The sequence below is a fragment of the Cervus canadensis genome, chromosome 17, assembly GCF_019320065.1.
Source record: "Cervus canadensis isolate Bull #8, Minnesota chromosome 17, ASM1932006v1, whole genome shotgun sequence".
NCBI classification, from domain to species: domain Eukaryota; kingdom Metazoa; phylum Chordata; class Mammalia; order Artiodactyla; family Cervidae; genus Cervus; species Cervus canadensis.
Window position 1 is genome coordinate 21,883,887 of NC_057402.1, and position 17,520 is coordinate 21,901,406.

At 39.2% G+C, this 17,520-nt stretch overlaps 1 protein-coding gene across 4 annotated transcripts in view; it reads left to right on the forward strand.

Moving 5' to 3' along the window:
* SLC25A21 (solute carrier family 25 member 21) overlaps positions 1-17,520 on the forward strand; it is a 504,473-nt gene that overhangs the window by 287,428 nt on the left and 199,525 nt on the right. For all 4 annotated transcript variants that reach the window (XM_043434358.1, XM_043434357.1, XM_043434359.1 and 1 more), the window contains exon 2: positions 7,199-7,247. In XM_043434358.1, the coding sequence (XP_043290293.1) occupies positions 7,219-7,247 (29 nt within the window). In that variant the 5' untranslated portion in view covers positions 7,199-7,218. The remainder of the gene's footprint in view (positions 1-7,198; positions 7,248-17,520) is intronic.

Sequence of the window (17,520 nt, forward strand, 5' to 3'; positions counted from 1 at the left end):
ACTCCCTTTAGGTTTGTGCTAATGACCATTGCTTGGAGTTAGTTTCTTTAGAAAAATACAAACTAATAGTAAACTTCCATGATAATATTTACTCAGAATTTTCAAGGAAGTCTGTGGCTTGCCCCAAAGCTTAACTTTTAACAACATCTTTCAAACCTGCGAAATTACATTGCCTATTTAGCCAATTCAGTCTGCATAATATTAATTTACTTTGCCACAAAGGTAGTATGCTTTAGCTGTTATTAGGGGAAAGTATTTATTTGATTTCCCTTTATGAGTCTCACATTGCTTATAATTCAGTAGGGCTACCACATTTTCTGGGCAGGCTATCAAATAGGATGTTGTAATGATTTGCTTGACTAGTAGAATAGATGAAAAAATATTATTTCTGTCTGTAGCTGTTCTATTTTTGAATTTCAGATTTGCACAGTTTGAGACCATTTATCCCTCGTGGTTTTCTTTAAATTTTTTTAAGAATTCTTTTATTTTTAAAGAGTTAAAGATGTCACCGAAAATCAGGGTAATGGTTAGGGTACTATGAATTTCAGAGGACAAAATAGAAGACTTAGGTTTTATTTCAAAATGCCAAGGAAAGGGCTATAGTACAATGCAAAATTTTTTGGCTTTGGTGGAAGGAAAACGTAGGTCTTACTTGTAACTGACATCTTGGGATGCTTGAATGCTTCAGTTCTCTCTCTGCATCACTATTCCTTTTCATCTTCATGAGGGTGTTGAGATGTTTTCTGATTCGTAAAAAGTTACTTAACAAAATTATTTTTGGCATAATCCATTCTACTTAGAGGATACATAAAAACTCAGAGTGTTTCAGTAGACTAACTTCCTATATTATACATTATCATGGATTCCTTGAATAACTGGGTGAAGTTCCCTTTATGTACGCTAAACTCTGAAAACTTCATCTTCTACATATTGTTGTAAAGGAGTCCCATCATTGTGGCAGTTTATTATTCTATATAATCTGTTTCTTTTGTCAACAAATATTTATCAAGCAACTACTAGGTTTCAGGCATATTCTAGGTACTTAGTGCATATTGGTGGACAATGCAGACAAAGATCTCTGCTCTGGTGAATCTTATATTCTACTGGAAAAGACAGGAAGCAATAAATATAAAAAAGAAGTAAATAAAGTATTATGTTAGAAGTTGATAAGTACTTTGGTAAAAAAAAAAAGAGCAGTGTGAGAAGTGTTTTTTGTTTGTTTATTTGTTTGTTTGTTTTTTGATGCCAGCGTCGGGAGGAGCAGACCTCTGTATTAGAGTGGTCAGATTACTGAGCGACCATGTGAAGGAAGTTGGCCACGTAGCATCTGAGGGAGGAGCATTCCAGGCAGAGGGGATGGCTAGCACAAAGGCTGAAAGCTGAGACAGTCTTGGCATGTTTGGGAAACAGCAGAGACCATTGTGGCCAGAGTAGGATCAGTGAGGGAGAGAATAGTGAGAGAGCTGCTGAGGGAAGTAGTGCAGGCCTGGATTATGTATGGCCTTTCCGTGAGTGAGATGGGAGTCATTGCTGACAAGAGGGATGACATGAAATGACTTACATTTTAAAAAAGGATCACTCGGGCTGTTGGGTGAGAACAGATGGAAGGGGTCAAAGGTGGATGAAGGGAAACCTGTTAATGAGGTGCTGCAGTTAATCAGCTGAGAAATGATGACCATAACTTAACTAGAAAAGGGTCGAGAGTGCAGGCAATAGAGGCAGTGAGAGATGGTAGAAGTCCGTTTGTGTTTTGAAGTAGAGCCAATGGATTGGAAGAGAATTTTGAGAGAAAGAGGAGTCCACAGTGATTCTAAGGTTGAACAGGTTGGTTTTTGTTTTGTTTATTTTATTTTGTTTTATTGAATAGGGGTGTTGGGGAAGGAGTTCAGTTTTACACATGTGAATTTTGAGAAAGTTGTTAGATATCCAAGCACAGATACCAAATAGACAATCAGATACTTAAGTCTAGACTTTGAAAGAGAAGTCTGTATTGGAAATGTATTGGGCAAGTTGTTAGAATATAGGTGATAATTAAAACCATGAATTAGAATGAGATCACCAAGGGAGTGAGTGTAGATAGAGAACTTCCTGAGTGAATTTCATGTATTTGGCATGATTTACTCCATGGGCCTGTAAAGTTAAATACGCCCTCTTCTCAAAGAACTCATGGTTTCTATTTGACTGTACATTTTCATAAGTGCAGCAGGTACTATTCATATAGACTGTAGTGTCTGGAGATGAATATTGCAATGGCCAGTATGGGGATGCAAAGAGCAGTGTGGAGAGTCAGTTATGTATTTCTGTATGTTAATGGCCTTCAGTTCAGTTCAGTCACTCAGTCGTGTCCGACTCTTGGCGACCCCATGAACCACAGCACGCCAGGCCTCTGTGTACATCACCAACTCCCGGAGTTTACCCATACTCATGTCCATTGAGTCAGCGATGCCATCCAACCCTCTCATCCTCTGTAGTCCCCTTCTCATCCTACCCTCAATCTTTGCCAGCATCAGAGTCTTTTCAAATGAGTCAGCTCTTTGCATCAGGTGGCCAAAGTATTGGAGTTCCAACTTCAACATCAATCCTTCCAATGAACACCCAGGACTGATCTCCTTTAGGATGGACTGGTTGGATCTCCTTGCAGTCCAAGGGAGTCTCAAGAGTCTTCTCCAACACCACAGTTCAAAAGCATTAATTCTTCTGCGCTCAGTTTTCTTTATAGTCCAACTCTCACATCCATACATGACTACTGGAAAAGCTATTGCTTTGACTAGACATGTTAATGGCCACAACATGATACAATAAATGCTATTCTTGATATATGTAGTAGAATTGTAATATAATATTAATAATGTAAAATGTAATAGAATTGGTATATGTCATGGGATTATAGAGAGAGGAAATGTGATTTGACTCAACAATAAAAAGGTGGAATTAAATTTAGAAGACTCTGTTCTCAAACAATGTATCTTAGAACAGATTAATATATAGTAATGTTGTGTGTAGTTACAATAAAAATTAAGACCTGAACTGAAGGATCACTTGACATTATCTTTTAATAACCTACATTCAGGTCCACCTTTGGGCACCTAGTTTGTCTTCTGAGTTCTCCCATCCTATTGCTAAAAAGGCTACCGAAGCCCACTGCAGCACTGGTCATGGTTGAAGGCAGAGGTGGATGAGGAAGGAAGACACAGGAATGACAAGAGGACCACAGCATTCTAGTTTTCTATACTTGGGGATCCTGTGAGGAGTTAGCAGGGGTGCTGTGTCCCACAATCAGTCCATCAGTGTGGTCTTGCACTCTCCACTGTCTCTTTTCTGTGGCTTAGCTTATAAAGGAATGGTTTTAAAAAGTGGGCCTTCCGAAGCAACAGACAAACGATTAATCTCAAAAATATACAAGCAACTCCTGCAGCTCAATTCCAGAAAAATAAATGACCTAATCAAAAAATGGGCCAAAGAACTAAACAGACATTTCTCCAAAGAAGACATACAGATGGCTAACAAACACATGAAAAGATGCTCAACATCACTCATTATCAGAGAAATGCAAATCAAAACCACAATGAGGGTACCATTACACGCCAGTCAGGATGGCTGCTATCCAAAAGTCTACAAGCAATAAATGCTGGAGAGGGTGTGGAGAAAAGGGAACCCTCTTACACTGTTGGTGGGAATGCAAACTAGTACAGCCGCTACGGAGAACAGTGTGGAGATTTCTTAAAAAACTGGAAATAGAACTGCCATATGACCCAGCAATCCCACTTCTGGGCATACACACTGAGGAAACCAGATCTGAAAGAGACACATGCACCCCAATGTTCATCGCAGCACTGTTTATAATAGCCAGGACACGGAAGCAACCTAGATGCCCATCAGCAGATGAATGGATAAGGAAGCTGTGGTACATATACACTATGGACTATTACTCAGCCGTTAAAAGAATTCATTTGAATCAGTTCTAATGAGATGGATGAAACTGGAGCCCATTATACAGAGTGAAGTAAGCCAGAAAGATAAAGACCAATACAGTATACTAACGCGTATATATGGAATTTAGAAAGATGGTAACGATAACCCTATATGCAAAACAGAAAAAGAGACACAGATGTACAGAACTGACTTTTGGACTCTGTGGGAGAAGGTGAGGGTGGGATGTTTCAAGAGAACAGCATCGAAACGTGTATATTATCTAGGGTGAAACAGATCACCAGCCCAGGTTGGATGCATGAGACAAGTGCTCGGGCCTGGTGCACTGGGAAGACGCAGAGGGATCGGGTGGAGAGGGAGATGGGAGGGGGGATCAGGATGGGGAATACATGTAAATCCAAGGCTGATTCATGTCAATGTATGACAAAAACCACTACAATATTGTAAAGTAATTAGCCTCCAACTAATAAAAATAAATGGAAAAAATAAAGAAATAAAATAAAAAGTGGGTCTTCTACTTCTTGTTGTAAGCATTATAATCTCCAAAAAACAACAACAACAACAACAAAAAAACATCTTTTCTGTGAAGTGATGCCTTTAATGTGATTTTTCTGTTCCCAGCTCTAAGAATACTATTGAGTCATCCACCAGTGGTTATTGGCCAAGTAGGTGAGAATTGTAAAAAAATGCTTCCAGGTGAAATACACACACACACACACAAATATATATGTGAAGTGAGTGAAGTGAAAGTTGCTTAATTGGGTCTGACTCTTTATGACCCCATGGACTGTATAGTCCATGGACTTCTCCAGGTCAGAATACTGGAGTGGGTAGCCTTTACCTTCTCCAGGGGATCTTCCCAACCCAGAGATTGAACCCAGGTCTCCCTCATTGCAGGCAGACTCTTTACCAGCTGAGCCACAAGAGAAGCCTATATATATACTCACACACATGTACATCTTTAACATTTTTAAATGGTCTTTACCTCATGACATCAGCCTTGTATCCTATGAATAATCTCAGTTATAAAGCACATCTAGGCCACAACTGAATTAAAATTTTACTTAAAAATTGTAAATGTTTGGGGCTGCCCTGGTGGTCTGGTGGCTCAGACTCCACACTCCCAATGCAGAGGGCCTGGGTTCAATCCCTGGTCATGGAACTAGATCCCACATGCTGCACCTAAGACCCTGCACAGTCAAATAAATATATTTTAAAAATTGCAAACATTTGTATTTTCTGTCATTCATTTTATGAGAACGTGACAAAGTTCCTTGAAGACAGTTGACAGTTTGACAATAAAAGTAAACCGTTAGGCAAAACCAGAGTTGGTGCAGAGCATAAATAGCAACATTTGACAGTATAAATAGCAACACTACATCACTGGGCCTAAAACTTAGTTTTATGCATATTGCTGTTCTCTGCTTACTGTTTTCCCTTTACATGTAAGGTTGTTCTCAGTGTCACTTCTGTACCCACCTTTGAAAGCCTCATTCTTTCAGGCACCCTTAACTATACATTAGGCTATGTCCCAGCACCTAGCACAGTACCCTGCATGCACTCCTCTCTAAAGAACCATTTGTCAGTCTATTAGGTGCTGAATCGTTGGTGGCTTTCTCTCATTCACATAGCAGCTGAACATACGTATATATGATCGACAGTACTGCAATTCTTCATTCAAGTCCTTCCTGTGCTTTATTTCATGTCATATTTACCAATATTTACCATATTTCTCTATCCTTACTTATTTTTATGATGCTCAAACTAATGAAACAAATCTAGAATAAGCAGCTACCAATTCAAGAATTCATTTGGAGAATTAACTGGCATGATGGCATGTGCAGGAACCCTAATTAGTCTTATTTATTCAACAAATTTTATTGAGCTTACTGAGTGCCAGCTACTGTGCAAAGTGGTGGGGTTGTAAAGGTGAATAAGGCAGGTGGAATCTCTGTCCTTATGGAGCGTTTGGACAAGCAAACAGTTTCAGTGCCATGTAATAACACAAGTCCAGGGTACTGCAGGAGCGCATCAAAGGGCACCTGTATCTGTTAGAATTAGGTTCAAGGACAAGTGGCACAAAACCCAAATAGCAATAGTTTAAAAGAAATAGAAAATTTTTAACATGAATGTCTCAAGGTAGACCAGAACTCCATAATGTCAGATCTACTTCTGTCTTGTTACTGTACTATGTGTGACCTCCAGGCCCCAAATCACCTCATTGTGCAAGGCAACTTCTCCTGCCCTAGGTCCACATTCCACCAGAAGGAAGTAGGAAAAGAGAGGGAAGGAGCAGTCTCTGTAACTTTAAAAGACTTCCTAGAAATTGCTCAAACCACTTTCACTTACATTCCCATGGGCCAGAACTTGGTCACATGGTGATCTAGCAGCAAGTGAGGCTGGGAAATGATGTATTTATTCGGGGCAACCAGGAAGAGAAAGAGGATGAATGCTAGCGGACAACTAACAGTCTCTGCCTCAGGATTTCTGGGAAAATAATTGCCCAAATTGAGATCTGGGGTAAGTAGGATTCTCGGAAGTGTATATGTGTGTATCCTGACTGGAGGACAACATTCCAGAAAGAAGGAAAAGCTCAGGGACTTGAACACTGAAGAAACTGTTCTTTCACCATTCACAGTTAATCCTTGCATGATAGTGTTTGTGCTCTTCTTCTAGTTGGGCATTGGCTTTTCAGACTTAGAGGTGCTTGGGACACCAGAGCTTCCATGCTGTGATGAGAGTGATGGTGTATTTACCAAAGGGGAGGGGATTGGAGCATCACCACTCATGTGTTGGCATGTTAATAAATGTGATTGGGAGCAGTGGAAGCGTTCCTGGACAGATGATCAGATTGATGGGAGCACATATTCATAGAAGTTAGCATCACTCCTCTATTTAAAATCCCTGCTTGTGCCAGAGCACTTATAAAAATGTAGCTCAATGCTCTGTGATGACCTGGAGGAAGGCTCAAGAGGAAGGGATATATGTATACATATAATTGACTTACACTGTTGTACAGTAGAAATTAAGACAACATTGTAAAGCAATTATACTCCATTTTTTTAAAAAAAGTAGTCACATATCTTACTCTCATTGAAATAAAATTTTGTTGTACTTTAGCCTTTTGCTATTAGTCTCCATTACCTGTCATGTCCAAAGTTCCAAGTGTTTTATTTGAATCTTCATACTTGAGAAACCAATAGGGTCAAGAAAATAGGAACCAGTCTTTGCATAAGTGTTTATTGGACTTTTCTTTATCATCTTTCAGGTCTTGTAGAAATTTGCCTGATGCACCCTCTCGATGTGGTGAAAACCAGGTAAGGTTCTGCATGAACAAGTTTTATTGACTTTGGCTGATATCCAAATTAAGATCTGTCAGAACACTAAATGCTAGAACTTGTCCTAGGCCGGTAGCTTCTCCCAATAATGGCATTTGTATTTACTTCTTAAAGAAAATACTATTTGACAGATAAAATGTGAGCAGTGAAAAACATTTCTCGATAGAGGTCATCTGAAGGTATATAATATTTTACTGCCTTCACATGACAACCATAAGGTATGATTTGTGACTTAACTGGTGAGCAAAGGAAATTTATCAAAATGATGTAAAAACTCAACTCCTGTCAGGATACACACATATACATGTCTGACTTCCACTCGGCATTGCATATAGCAGATTGCTATTTAATAGTTAGCATTTTGGTGTGAAACTCCAAAATTTCAAGTAAACTTCTTAAATGGTACTTAAAGAATTTATTCCTACATCTGTTTGCCAGTGCAGAGTGCCGTATTTCCTGGAAAATGCATTTGCTCTTAAAGGGAGATACAAATCAGGGCAATGTATTAAGTCTGTTTACCAAGAGAAAGCAAAATCTTGTGGGTTTTAATATGATTTGGAGCATTTTTTTTAAAGTTAAATCTGTGACTAAATTACTAAAAATTACTAAAAAAAAAACCTCTATTTTTTCAAATTAAAAGCTCTGAAACTGTAGTGAAAGTTTCCATTTATTTGCATTGTGTCAAACCCAACAATATGCCTAAGGTGGAGCTTAATAGCAGAAGTACCATCCAACAGTGATGGTCAAGCAAACCCTTATGACCACAGTTAGCGAATGCTTGATGAGTCAGGCTGGTCACTGAATGGACGTGTTGCTTAATTTACCTGAAGAGGCAACAGAATCTAGGCTGGTGGCTGAAAGTAAGGGAAGGTGTCTGTGACATGCAAATAATATTACATTTCTGATAGAGATAGACAAGAAAAGAATGTGGGCTCTTTCACAGTCAGCTTTTGCACCTATAACAAAATTACATAAACTGGAGGCTGTTCTGGAGGTTGGAAAGCTCAAGACCAAGGTGCCAGTCAATTTGATTCTTGGTGAGAACCCTCTTCCTGATTTGTAGACAGTCACCTTCTTGCTGTATCCTTTCTTGGTGATGGAGAAAGGAAACTCTCATGTCTTTCTTCTTATAACAACACAATTTCATCATCATGGGGTCCCCCATGACCTCATCTAAACCTAATTCCTCCCCCCTCGCCCCCCTCCGCACCACGAGCATGTGTCAGCGGGGCACTAACACGCAGGTGAGAGGGAGGCACAGGACAGACTAAATTATTGCTGAAATCGTCACTATTATATTATACAGGAGGTGACTATGCTTCTGAATAAGACAGACTGTAAAGTCTAAAGGATAAAACATGAAACCACAGAGCATTAGTGATTTTACCAGGTTACTTTCCTTGATGATAGTCAAGGGCACTGGATTCTAAGTTGTTGCAAGCATTGTCAAAGTGGGCATGGGGTACACCAGGCCAAACCTCGTGGCTTCAGTTTTTTTGTGGGCTGTTTTTACCTCTCATAGGATATTATTGCTTGAAGAATGGTACAGTGAATTAATCTGAGTGTGGAAAGGCCTCATTTTCCCCAACATCTCATGTGTTGTGAGTGAAGTCGCTCAGTCGTGTCCAACTCTTTGCGACCCCGTGGACTGCAGCCTAACAGGCTCCTCCGTCCATGGGATTTTTCAGGCAAGAGTACTGGAGTGGGTTGCCATTTCCTTCTCCAGGGGATCTTCCTGACCCAGGGATCGAACCTGGGTCTCCCGCATTGTAGGCAGATGCTTTACCGTCTGAGATGTGGCAGAATCAATAAGTCTAGTTCTTTCTTTTTGGGTTCTGTTTGTACCCAATCCTTTTCTTTGTCGAATGAAAGATAGCAGATTCTAAAAATATATTTCCAAGTTCTTTCTTCACAGGAATTTTTTTTCATTTTTTTTTTTTCACTCTGTAAATTACTGATTCTGTTACCCCTGGCTGGAGGGACGGGAGAGGTGGTACTGTGACCTAAGCCCAAGGGTCAGGACTACTCGGCAATAGCTGGAGAACCGGAGTACATCTGTCTAGTGGTAGCTGGTCTCAGAGGAGCCCCAACCACTGCCAGATTCCCTGTCTGAGGCAGACAGGGAGAGGGAAGATCCTCTGGCTTCTCTCTTCTCTCCACTGTCTCCTATCAGTGCTCCTAGATGCTGAACCTACGGAAGCCTGGGAGGCTCAGCCCAGCAGAAGGTGGTCCCTCTGAATAACAGAGCAGAGGACAAGGGAAGAGTGAGAAATGGTCTGAAGACAAACATTCAGAACTGACACACGGTCGTTTTAGTGGGATTTGGAGAAAGAACTGACATAAACACGCATTTTCTTTTTTTAAATTGAGATGTAATTGACATATTAGTTTCAGGTGTACATAATGATCCAAAGTTTGTATATTTTGCAAAATAATCACAATAAGTCTAGTTAACATCCATTACCACACATAGTCACAATTTTCTTTTTATTGTGATGAGAACTTTAAAGATCTACTCTTAGCATCTTTCAAATGTACAATATAGTGTTACTAATCATATATTATATCCACAGGACTTATCTTATAACTAGAAGTTTATACCTTTTGACTATCTTCATCCATTTTCCTCAACCCCCACCCCCAGGCTCTGGCAACTACCAATGTTATACTCAGCATCTATAAGTTTGTTTTTTTCTTTTTCAGGTTCCACATATAAGTGAGATCATATAGCATTTGTCTATCCCTGCCTGATTTGTTTCACCTAGCCTAATGTTCTCAAATTCCAGCTGTGTTGTTGCAAGTGGCAGTTTCCTTTTTTATGGCTGTGTAGTATTCTATTGTGTGTGTGTGTGTGTGTGTGTGTGTGTGTGTATGATGTATTACATTTTCTCCATCCACTGTCCAGTCATCCATTGATGGACCCTTAGGTTGCAAGCATGTATTTTCAATTCTGTTATGTTTAACAGAAACACACTTTGCACTTTGAAAGATGATTAGAAATTGTAACTAATAAATCCTTTATGGAAAGATTTTAGGCACTGTAGCACTCAGCTTTATATGAGAAATAACTTATTTCCCTCCTCGTAAGTGTACTGTAGCTCTAGGGATAGACCTAATGTGAGCATAGGCTATCACATGAAAACAACCTTATTGTAAGTGTCCCCACCTGATCTGGCAGAGGAGATTTGGCTAAGATGTTGTAAGCACAGCAGTTAGATAGAATCAAGGTCTCCTTTGAGATTCTACTCAGAGATATGCATGTACATTGTTTCATAGTTCTGTTTTTATAGGAAGAACTTTGTGTACAATTGTTGTTGGACTTCCAGTTAAGAACCCATAGCTACAAATGACTATTTACTTGTATAACTAGGAAGACTAAAGGTAGTTTAGTTTCTGGCTTCTTATCCTTGAGGTTTATATCAATAAAATAAAATAATCAGTACTATCTCATACATTTCTCATATTGTCTCTCAATCTCTGTCTCTCCCTCTTTTCCTTGAGCTTTCCTTTTCCTACATGGGCTTCATTTTTGGTGTGGTTTTTCTCACTTGGCACCAGATGGCCTCACCAGCTTCAAGCTTACATGCTCCTTGGTGTGTGTTTGTATTCCCTCTGAGACAGGATTACCTAGTATCTAAGAAATCTGGCTCTAGAATTAGGCTGACTGGGTTTAAATTCTGCTTCTTTATTATCCATGTAACATCAGTTACTTCCCTGTGCCTCAGTTTTTCATATCTTCAAATAGAAACAGTAATAGTACCTACCTTATTGTACAAAATAAATGACTATACATATACACAGTCTTATATATAACATACATATTTGTGTATATGGGACTTCCCAGGTGGTGCTAGTGGTGCAGGAGACATAAGAGATGTGGGTTCTATCCCTGGGTTGGAAAGTTCCCCTGGAGGAGGGTATGGCAACCCACTCCAGTATTCTTGCCTGGAGAATCCCATGGACAGAGGAGCCTGGCGGGCTACTGTCCATAGGGTCGCAAAGAGTCAAACATGACTGAAGCAACTTAGCACACACTCATGCATATATGTATATTTATTTATATGAAAGCATGGTGTTTAATACTGTGTCAGCAAAGGAAACGGGAACTGCAAAGACAAATGGAGTTTATAAGGTAGTCAGGGAAACACTAGGGAGAATACAAAGTGTGAGAGAGGGGAAGTGTTTAATATGGAGTCAGGAGGTTTCAGGTTTCCAAGTTGGAAGACTTATGTTACATGAGCACTGCATTTAAATCCTTCCTCAGAAGGGTGTTTGCAAGTAGAGAGTCCCCCTGGGTCTGAGGACAGGAGAGCATCAGTTTTATCTATGACTTCCTGTTGATGTTACTCTGCATATCACCTTGGGTCTGTGCACTGACATCTTTAGGTAACCCCCACGGCACGCACAGTTGCCTGGCCTCTAGGAGGGGCCCAGTGAATGCTGTTGAACAAATGAATAAATGAATGTTGGGAAACAATCAGAATTAAGAGCCCTATGAGTTCTGTGGCCAAACTGGAATGTCTAGAAGTGAATAATATGCAACTGTGTTTTCTTCATTGAAAAACTGATGACTTCATGAAAGAGATGTGGGAAATAAGAATCTGTTGAAATAAAAAGGGAGAGATTACTTGATAAGGATGGTGGGCAAAACCTTTCAAGCTTGTGGTGGAGTTTTGGAGGTGGGACCGGGTAACAGTGAGATGAGAGGGTTTCCAGGGGGTATGTCAAGATGAGAGGTGGGTGGAGTGAACCCGTACATGGCTCTGAAGGTACCAGTGGAGGACGGGTGACAAGCTTTGAGATGAAAAGTAATGTCTTGGACTTCACCTAGGACAGCACTGGCTACTTGAAATAAAATGCATTCTAAAAGCTATATTTTTAAAAGTAAAAAGAAATATTTTATAAAATTAATTTTAACAATATATCTCATCTGACTATATTTTATTTGACCTCATATATCTAAAACATTGTCATAGCAATATATTAGTTTCTGGAAAAATTATTAAAATGTTTTGTATTCTTTTTTTTTATACTCAGCCCTTGAAATCTGGTGCCTGTTTTACACTTAGAATACATCTACTTATTGACAGTCACATTTCAAATCCTCAGTAGCCACGTATGGTTAGTGGTTATGGTATTAGGCAGCACAAGCCTAGAGTGCAGTGGGGAAAGGACTTCTTTATGGGGAAAGAGAGGTGGTCCGGTGGTTCCTTAGTAAGAAAAATACCCTTGCTTAAAATAGGTTGACAGTTGCAAATAAGCAAGATCCTAGGTGGGAGGGAATTTTACTACATACACATGTGATGGTCTGTACTGGTGTGGAAAGAGTGATATTCAAAACCCCACAGATTTATCGAAGTTACACTCCATGGGGGTTTTAGCTTACATCCCCTTCACACGTTTATTCCCAGGAAGGGAAATGGCTCATTGTGCTTCAGGAAGACAGAATTACTGAGGTGTTCATTCTATTTTGCCCAGAGTCATTTTTCATCGTTTTTGTTTTGTTTCATTTTTGAATGGGACATAAATCAGTTGCAAATGAACTGAATTGGCCATCCTATAAAGACTAATCTTTGCAAACATGTCCTGTCAAAGAGATGTGCAGCACATCTTTTGGGGTGTGCTGGGGAAGGCGGGGAGAAGTAGGGGTGAGGTGGCGTCCTCATCGTTTATTGCACAGGCACAGGTACAGGCTGCTGGTGAGTGGACAGGCTGATACACACCTTGGCTTTCATCTTCCTCACGTCAGGACTTAACTTGCACTGAGAAGTCTTATCATACTTCTCCTCAAATGTATTAATCACTGTGTGAATTCTAAGGCCTCACATGGCTTGAAAATTTGGCATTCATGTGTTGTTATATATGTGCTTATGGGGCTTTTACTCAAGCTGCTGAGATTGATTTAGATTCTGTCTCTCTCTGAGGCTCCCAAACCTCAGACCCACTGAATCCGAAACTCTGGGGGTGGGGCCTATGGATATTTATGTTTAACACCCTCCTGGGTGAATCTTAAGCCTGACTGGTCACTGGGTCAGCCTTTGGGAACCATGGCTGAATACCCTACAGGCAATTCTGTAAAAAAAAGTCTTCATGTAAAGAATTCTTTTTGTGTGTGTATGTTAACTATCTCCATTAACCTGTGGTTCTCATTGGTTTTATTTCTGTAAACTGCTTTGTTAGCAATGACGGGAAGTGGAAGGGCAGTTTCCTTGCGGAGCTCATTCTGTGGTTTGTGAGAGTGATATGGGAATATATTATCTCCAGCCAGAGAAAACACACTCTGTCCTACTGAGAGAGGTTACAGGGGCAAAAAATCAGTGCCAGGTGATGGGAGGGGAGTGAGTGTCGGTTGTTACAGAGGGAAGGTGAGTCGGCCCTGATGAGTAAAAATGATTTAGAGGTGTAAGCCCACCATAAACTTTATTAAAAAGAGAAATCTGAGGACAGGCTCTGGTGAGAGGCTGCTTTGTGGGGAGCCCAGCAGAGAGCGAGGGACTGGGCTGGGGACCATCCACAGCCTTCCTTTACAGGGGGAGGGGAGCACAGCAGTGAACTTGAAAATGATTACTTAATTTAGAGGTTGGAGAGGGGACATTGAGCAGCCACTGAGGCCAACAGAACAGCAGGGTGGAAACAAGGAACGAAATTTTTTTCCTCCCCAATAGATCCTTTAAAAAAAAAAAAAAGAAAGGAAGAAAAGAAAAGAAAATCCTTTTATAATTGGGAGAGAACAGTGCAAAAAATTCAAGATGGAGTATAAAGTCGAGGCAGTAGAGTCTATAGGTCTAAAAACAATTATAGAGCAGCTGAGAGGGTTATTTCCATATGTTAATGATTTGTCCGTGGTATAAAACATTAAGATCACATTCAGGGTTAGACCATGGTTCTGCCTGATTTCTCACCATGCATAGAAATCTGGGGCTAGACCACTGTCATGGCTTGTTTCTAACCATGGAGAGAATGTGTCTGAAGTAAAGCAAGCAAGGAGTAGAACCACATTTTTATAAACTCTATTTTTGTTTCGTCTTTGTCCTTTAGCTAAATCAATCAATGGCAACTTATAATAGCACAAAATGGTTACAGAATTCCCGAAAGGCGTTGTGAGTGTAACTTCAACTTTGCTTTTGAAGTTGCATGAGCATATCAGGATTTCTCTGGGATTTGTTTTATTTAATTGAAATGTCTTTCTGTACTTACTGAGCCAAAGCCAGAAAGTCCTGGGTGGTGGGCACGCCACAGATTCACATTGATGCAGCGTGTCATTTTTTCCATGCAGTCATCCTTTGAGATTTTATTTATTGACATAATCAAATAAAAACTGTGCACAGGATGGATAATATATTTGGAATGGGTAGAGGTGACAATTAATTATGCTCTCCTTGGCATATCATAGGGCTGCGGTGAATATGTGTTAAGTGAATAAATGCTTTAAAATGCCATTTGCCCCCACCTAATTTCTTTATTACAAGTTAAATTTGTCATTGCCAGTGAGTTCAGACACACTTAAAAAGGTCCCACATTTGCATAGTGATTTAATTAAAAAGACTAATATAATCTAAGCTTAAGCTTGACCCTAAAACAAGAGAAAATAGTCCTATTTTGTGCACTGGTAGGAATGCTACCTGATGTTCTAGAAGGTGTGGATTTCTTGAGAAAGACAGAAGGTTGGGGGATGAGAGGCTGTAACCCCATGAAGAAATTTCATTAATATTACTCCTGGGATTTTTTACTTTGACAATGTTCTGCCTCTCTTTGGGAAACAAGGAGCCCCATAAGCACATTTATCTACACTGTGGAAAACTCAGGAGGGCCCACAGTAAACAGTTTTGCCCCTCCCTCACGTTCAGCAATCCTTTCCACTGAACATAAATCCAAGCCATTGGCTGGGTTGGTTGCAAGAGTTTCCTAATCCATAGTGAATGCCACATGCATGTGGGCCTTTGTTGCTACTGGACAGTTTTCATCATTTCTCCAGCAGCCCAGTAATAATGAAGAGTAGACAGAAAGAGAGGCTGTCTAAGGACCTGTTGCTCTGAAGCATTGAAGAAAAAAATTTGTCTCAAAGATCTTATGCAGAATAATCTTGCTACGATAGGCTAAAATTATTTTTCAGATTTATTGATAAGGGAAACAAATCCTTTCTTTAAAAAAAATAATCCACGGGAATTCCCTAGGGGATGAGTCCACACTCCCAATGCAAGGGGCCAGGGTTTGATCCCTGGTCCGGGATCTAGACCCTGCATGCCACATAAAGACCTGGTGAAACCAAATAAATATATATATATAATAAATATAAATATATTTTAATAATAAATATATATATATATTTTTAAATCCAGCCAGTTCCTCCTACATAAAATAACAAAGTTCTACTAGGTTAAATCCACTGTAATTCATTTCATAATCTTGAAATATTGTTTCTAATTTCTTTTCTTTTATCTATTTTGTAAATGGAAGTCTTTTTTAAATCACTCCCCAGAGAAGCATGCTGTTTTTATGACTCACATTGTGGAAACTTTGTAAAATGTTGTTTCTCCTTAATTTATGTTTTTGTCTAAAAATTTTAAAATACAGATTTGGTATTTGTTTAAAGTACAGTAGCTATTATTCCTCAACTGATGACATGGGCTTAGTTAGAAGATTCTCCCTTAGCTAAGATGTAAGGTGTGTTCTATTTTGACACTTCTGTCTTCTTTCTGCTTATTTGCAAAGGCTTCTCCTTCTATGAGGAGCCCAAAGAGGATGAGGCAAAGCACCTATGGATTCTTCATGCCTGTCAATGGGCTTTTCCAGACATCCTTTTTTTTTTTAAGCTGAAAGGTAAATTATTCTTAAATGACTTTCTTATCTTTGTCATGGGAAAGTGAATTGCTTCTAAAGTGAGTGTCAGCATGATGACTGTTTCCTCTGTTCACCTCCCCCATCCCACTCCTTAGTCCCCATCCAGGGTTTTATCCCAATCACTTTAAAATTTTCAGCAACTTCATTAATCTACTTATTTAGCCAATACCTATGACAGGTTCCCCTATAATGAGACATTGCCTTAAACATGGCTTAGATTCCCATCTTAGATTATTAGAATATAATATGAGCATAAAGTATAGGATTAAAATAAACTGATTTGGGATTATTTTGATTTTAAAAACAAATGGTGTATTTTAAGTATTTTTAAAAATTGCATTCATAAACTTTTCTCTATCATCTATTTTAAGCACAGGTTTTGGGGGAAAGAGAGAATTTGGAACTAATAGCCATGTCTATTTTCAGTAGCTATCCAAAGGCTATTTGAGAAAAGCTCTAACTCTAAATTCAAGAAGTACAGTAAAAATTCAGAATGTTTGCTGTTTATTTGACTATAGCACTTATTTTAAATGATTTCTATTTAAACCCTAAGCAACATCACCAGTGAAAATAAAATTGTCTTATTAGGGGTGTTTGCGCCTCACCTGCATCTATAGTCTGTCATAGAGGGCTGCAATATCCCTTAAAAGTCGTGTGTCATGCAGAAAATACTTGAGTTACTTACTCGGGCTCTTCCTATATCACAAAAGAACCCTGAAAGCATTGAGAAAGAAGCTGCTTGAGAAGAGAAAGCACAACTGTGAGCTGACCCTTGGAACCTGGGGACCTGCCCGTGGGAAAGCTCCTCTTGAGTTGAGCGTATAATGGGAATGAAGAATGACATCAGAAATGTTGGGGTTGTAGCGCAGTTGAAAACTGTGGTTGTTGTGGACATGCTGGAAGATTGGTTTTCCTTTCCAAGAATTAAAAAAAAAAATCAAAAATTTCTTGAGACAAACTTAAATTCAAGGCTGATAATGTAATATCAGAACTGTGAACCTTAACCAAAAATTGATAAAATTGTTTAAACATTCCTGGAAAATCGATTAATTCTCAAAATATTCTTATTGGGATGGCTAAAATAGCCTGTATTGCTTTTCCTTTGCAGTCAGGGCGCAGCTGAGATTTAGTTTTGACATAATGAAGAAGTTTGCAAGATGATAAATAGAGCTGTATATTCTCTGGATACAACTCTACATAGTCTGGGCCAAGTTCCTACAGAATAAAATTTTCCCATTTGGGGGTTATTGAATAATATTTTCTCCAGTTTTGAGAACTGAATAAGTTACATACTTTTATAGGAAAAACAATCCAAAATTAAGCTGAATATCCTCAGTTTTTGGTAATCAAACTCTATCTGGGAAATGCATTTCTCTTTTTTTTTTAAAAAAGATACAATATGGCAAATGTC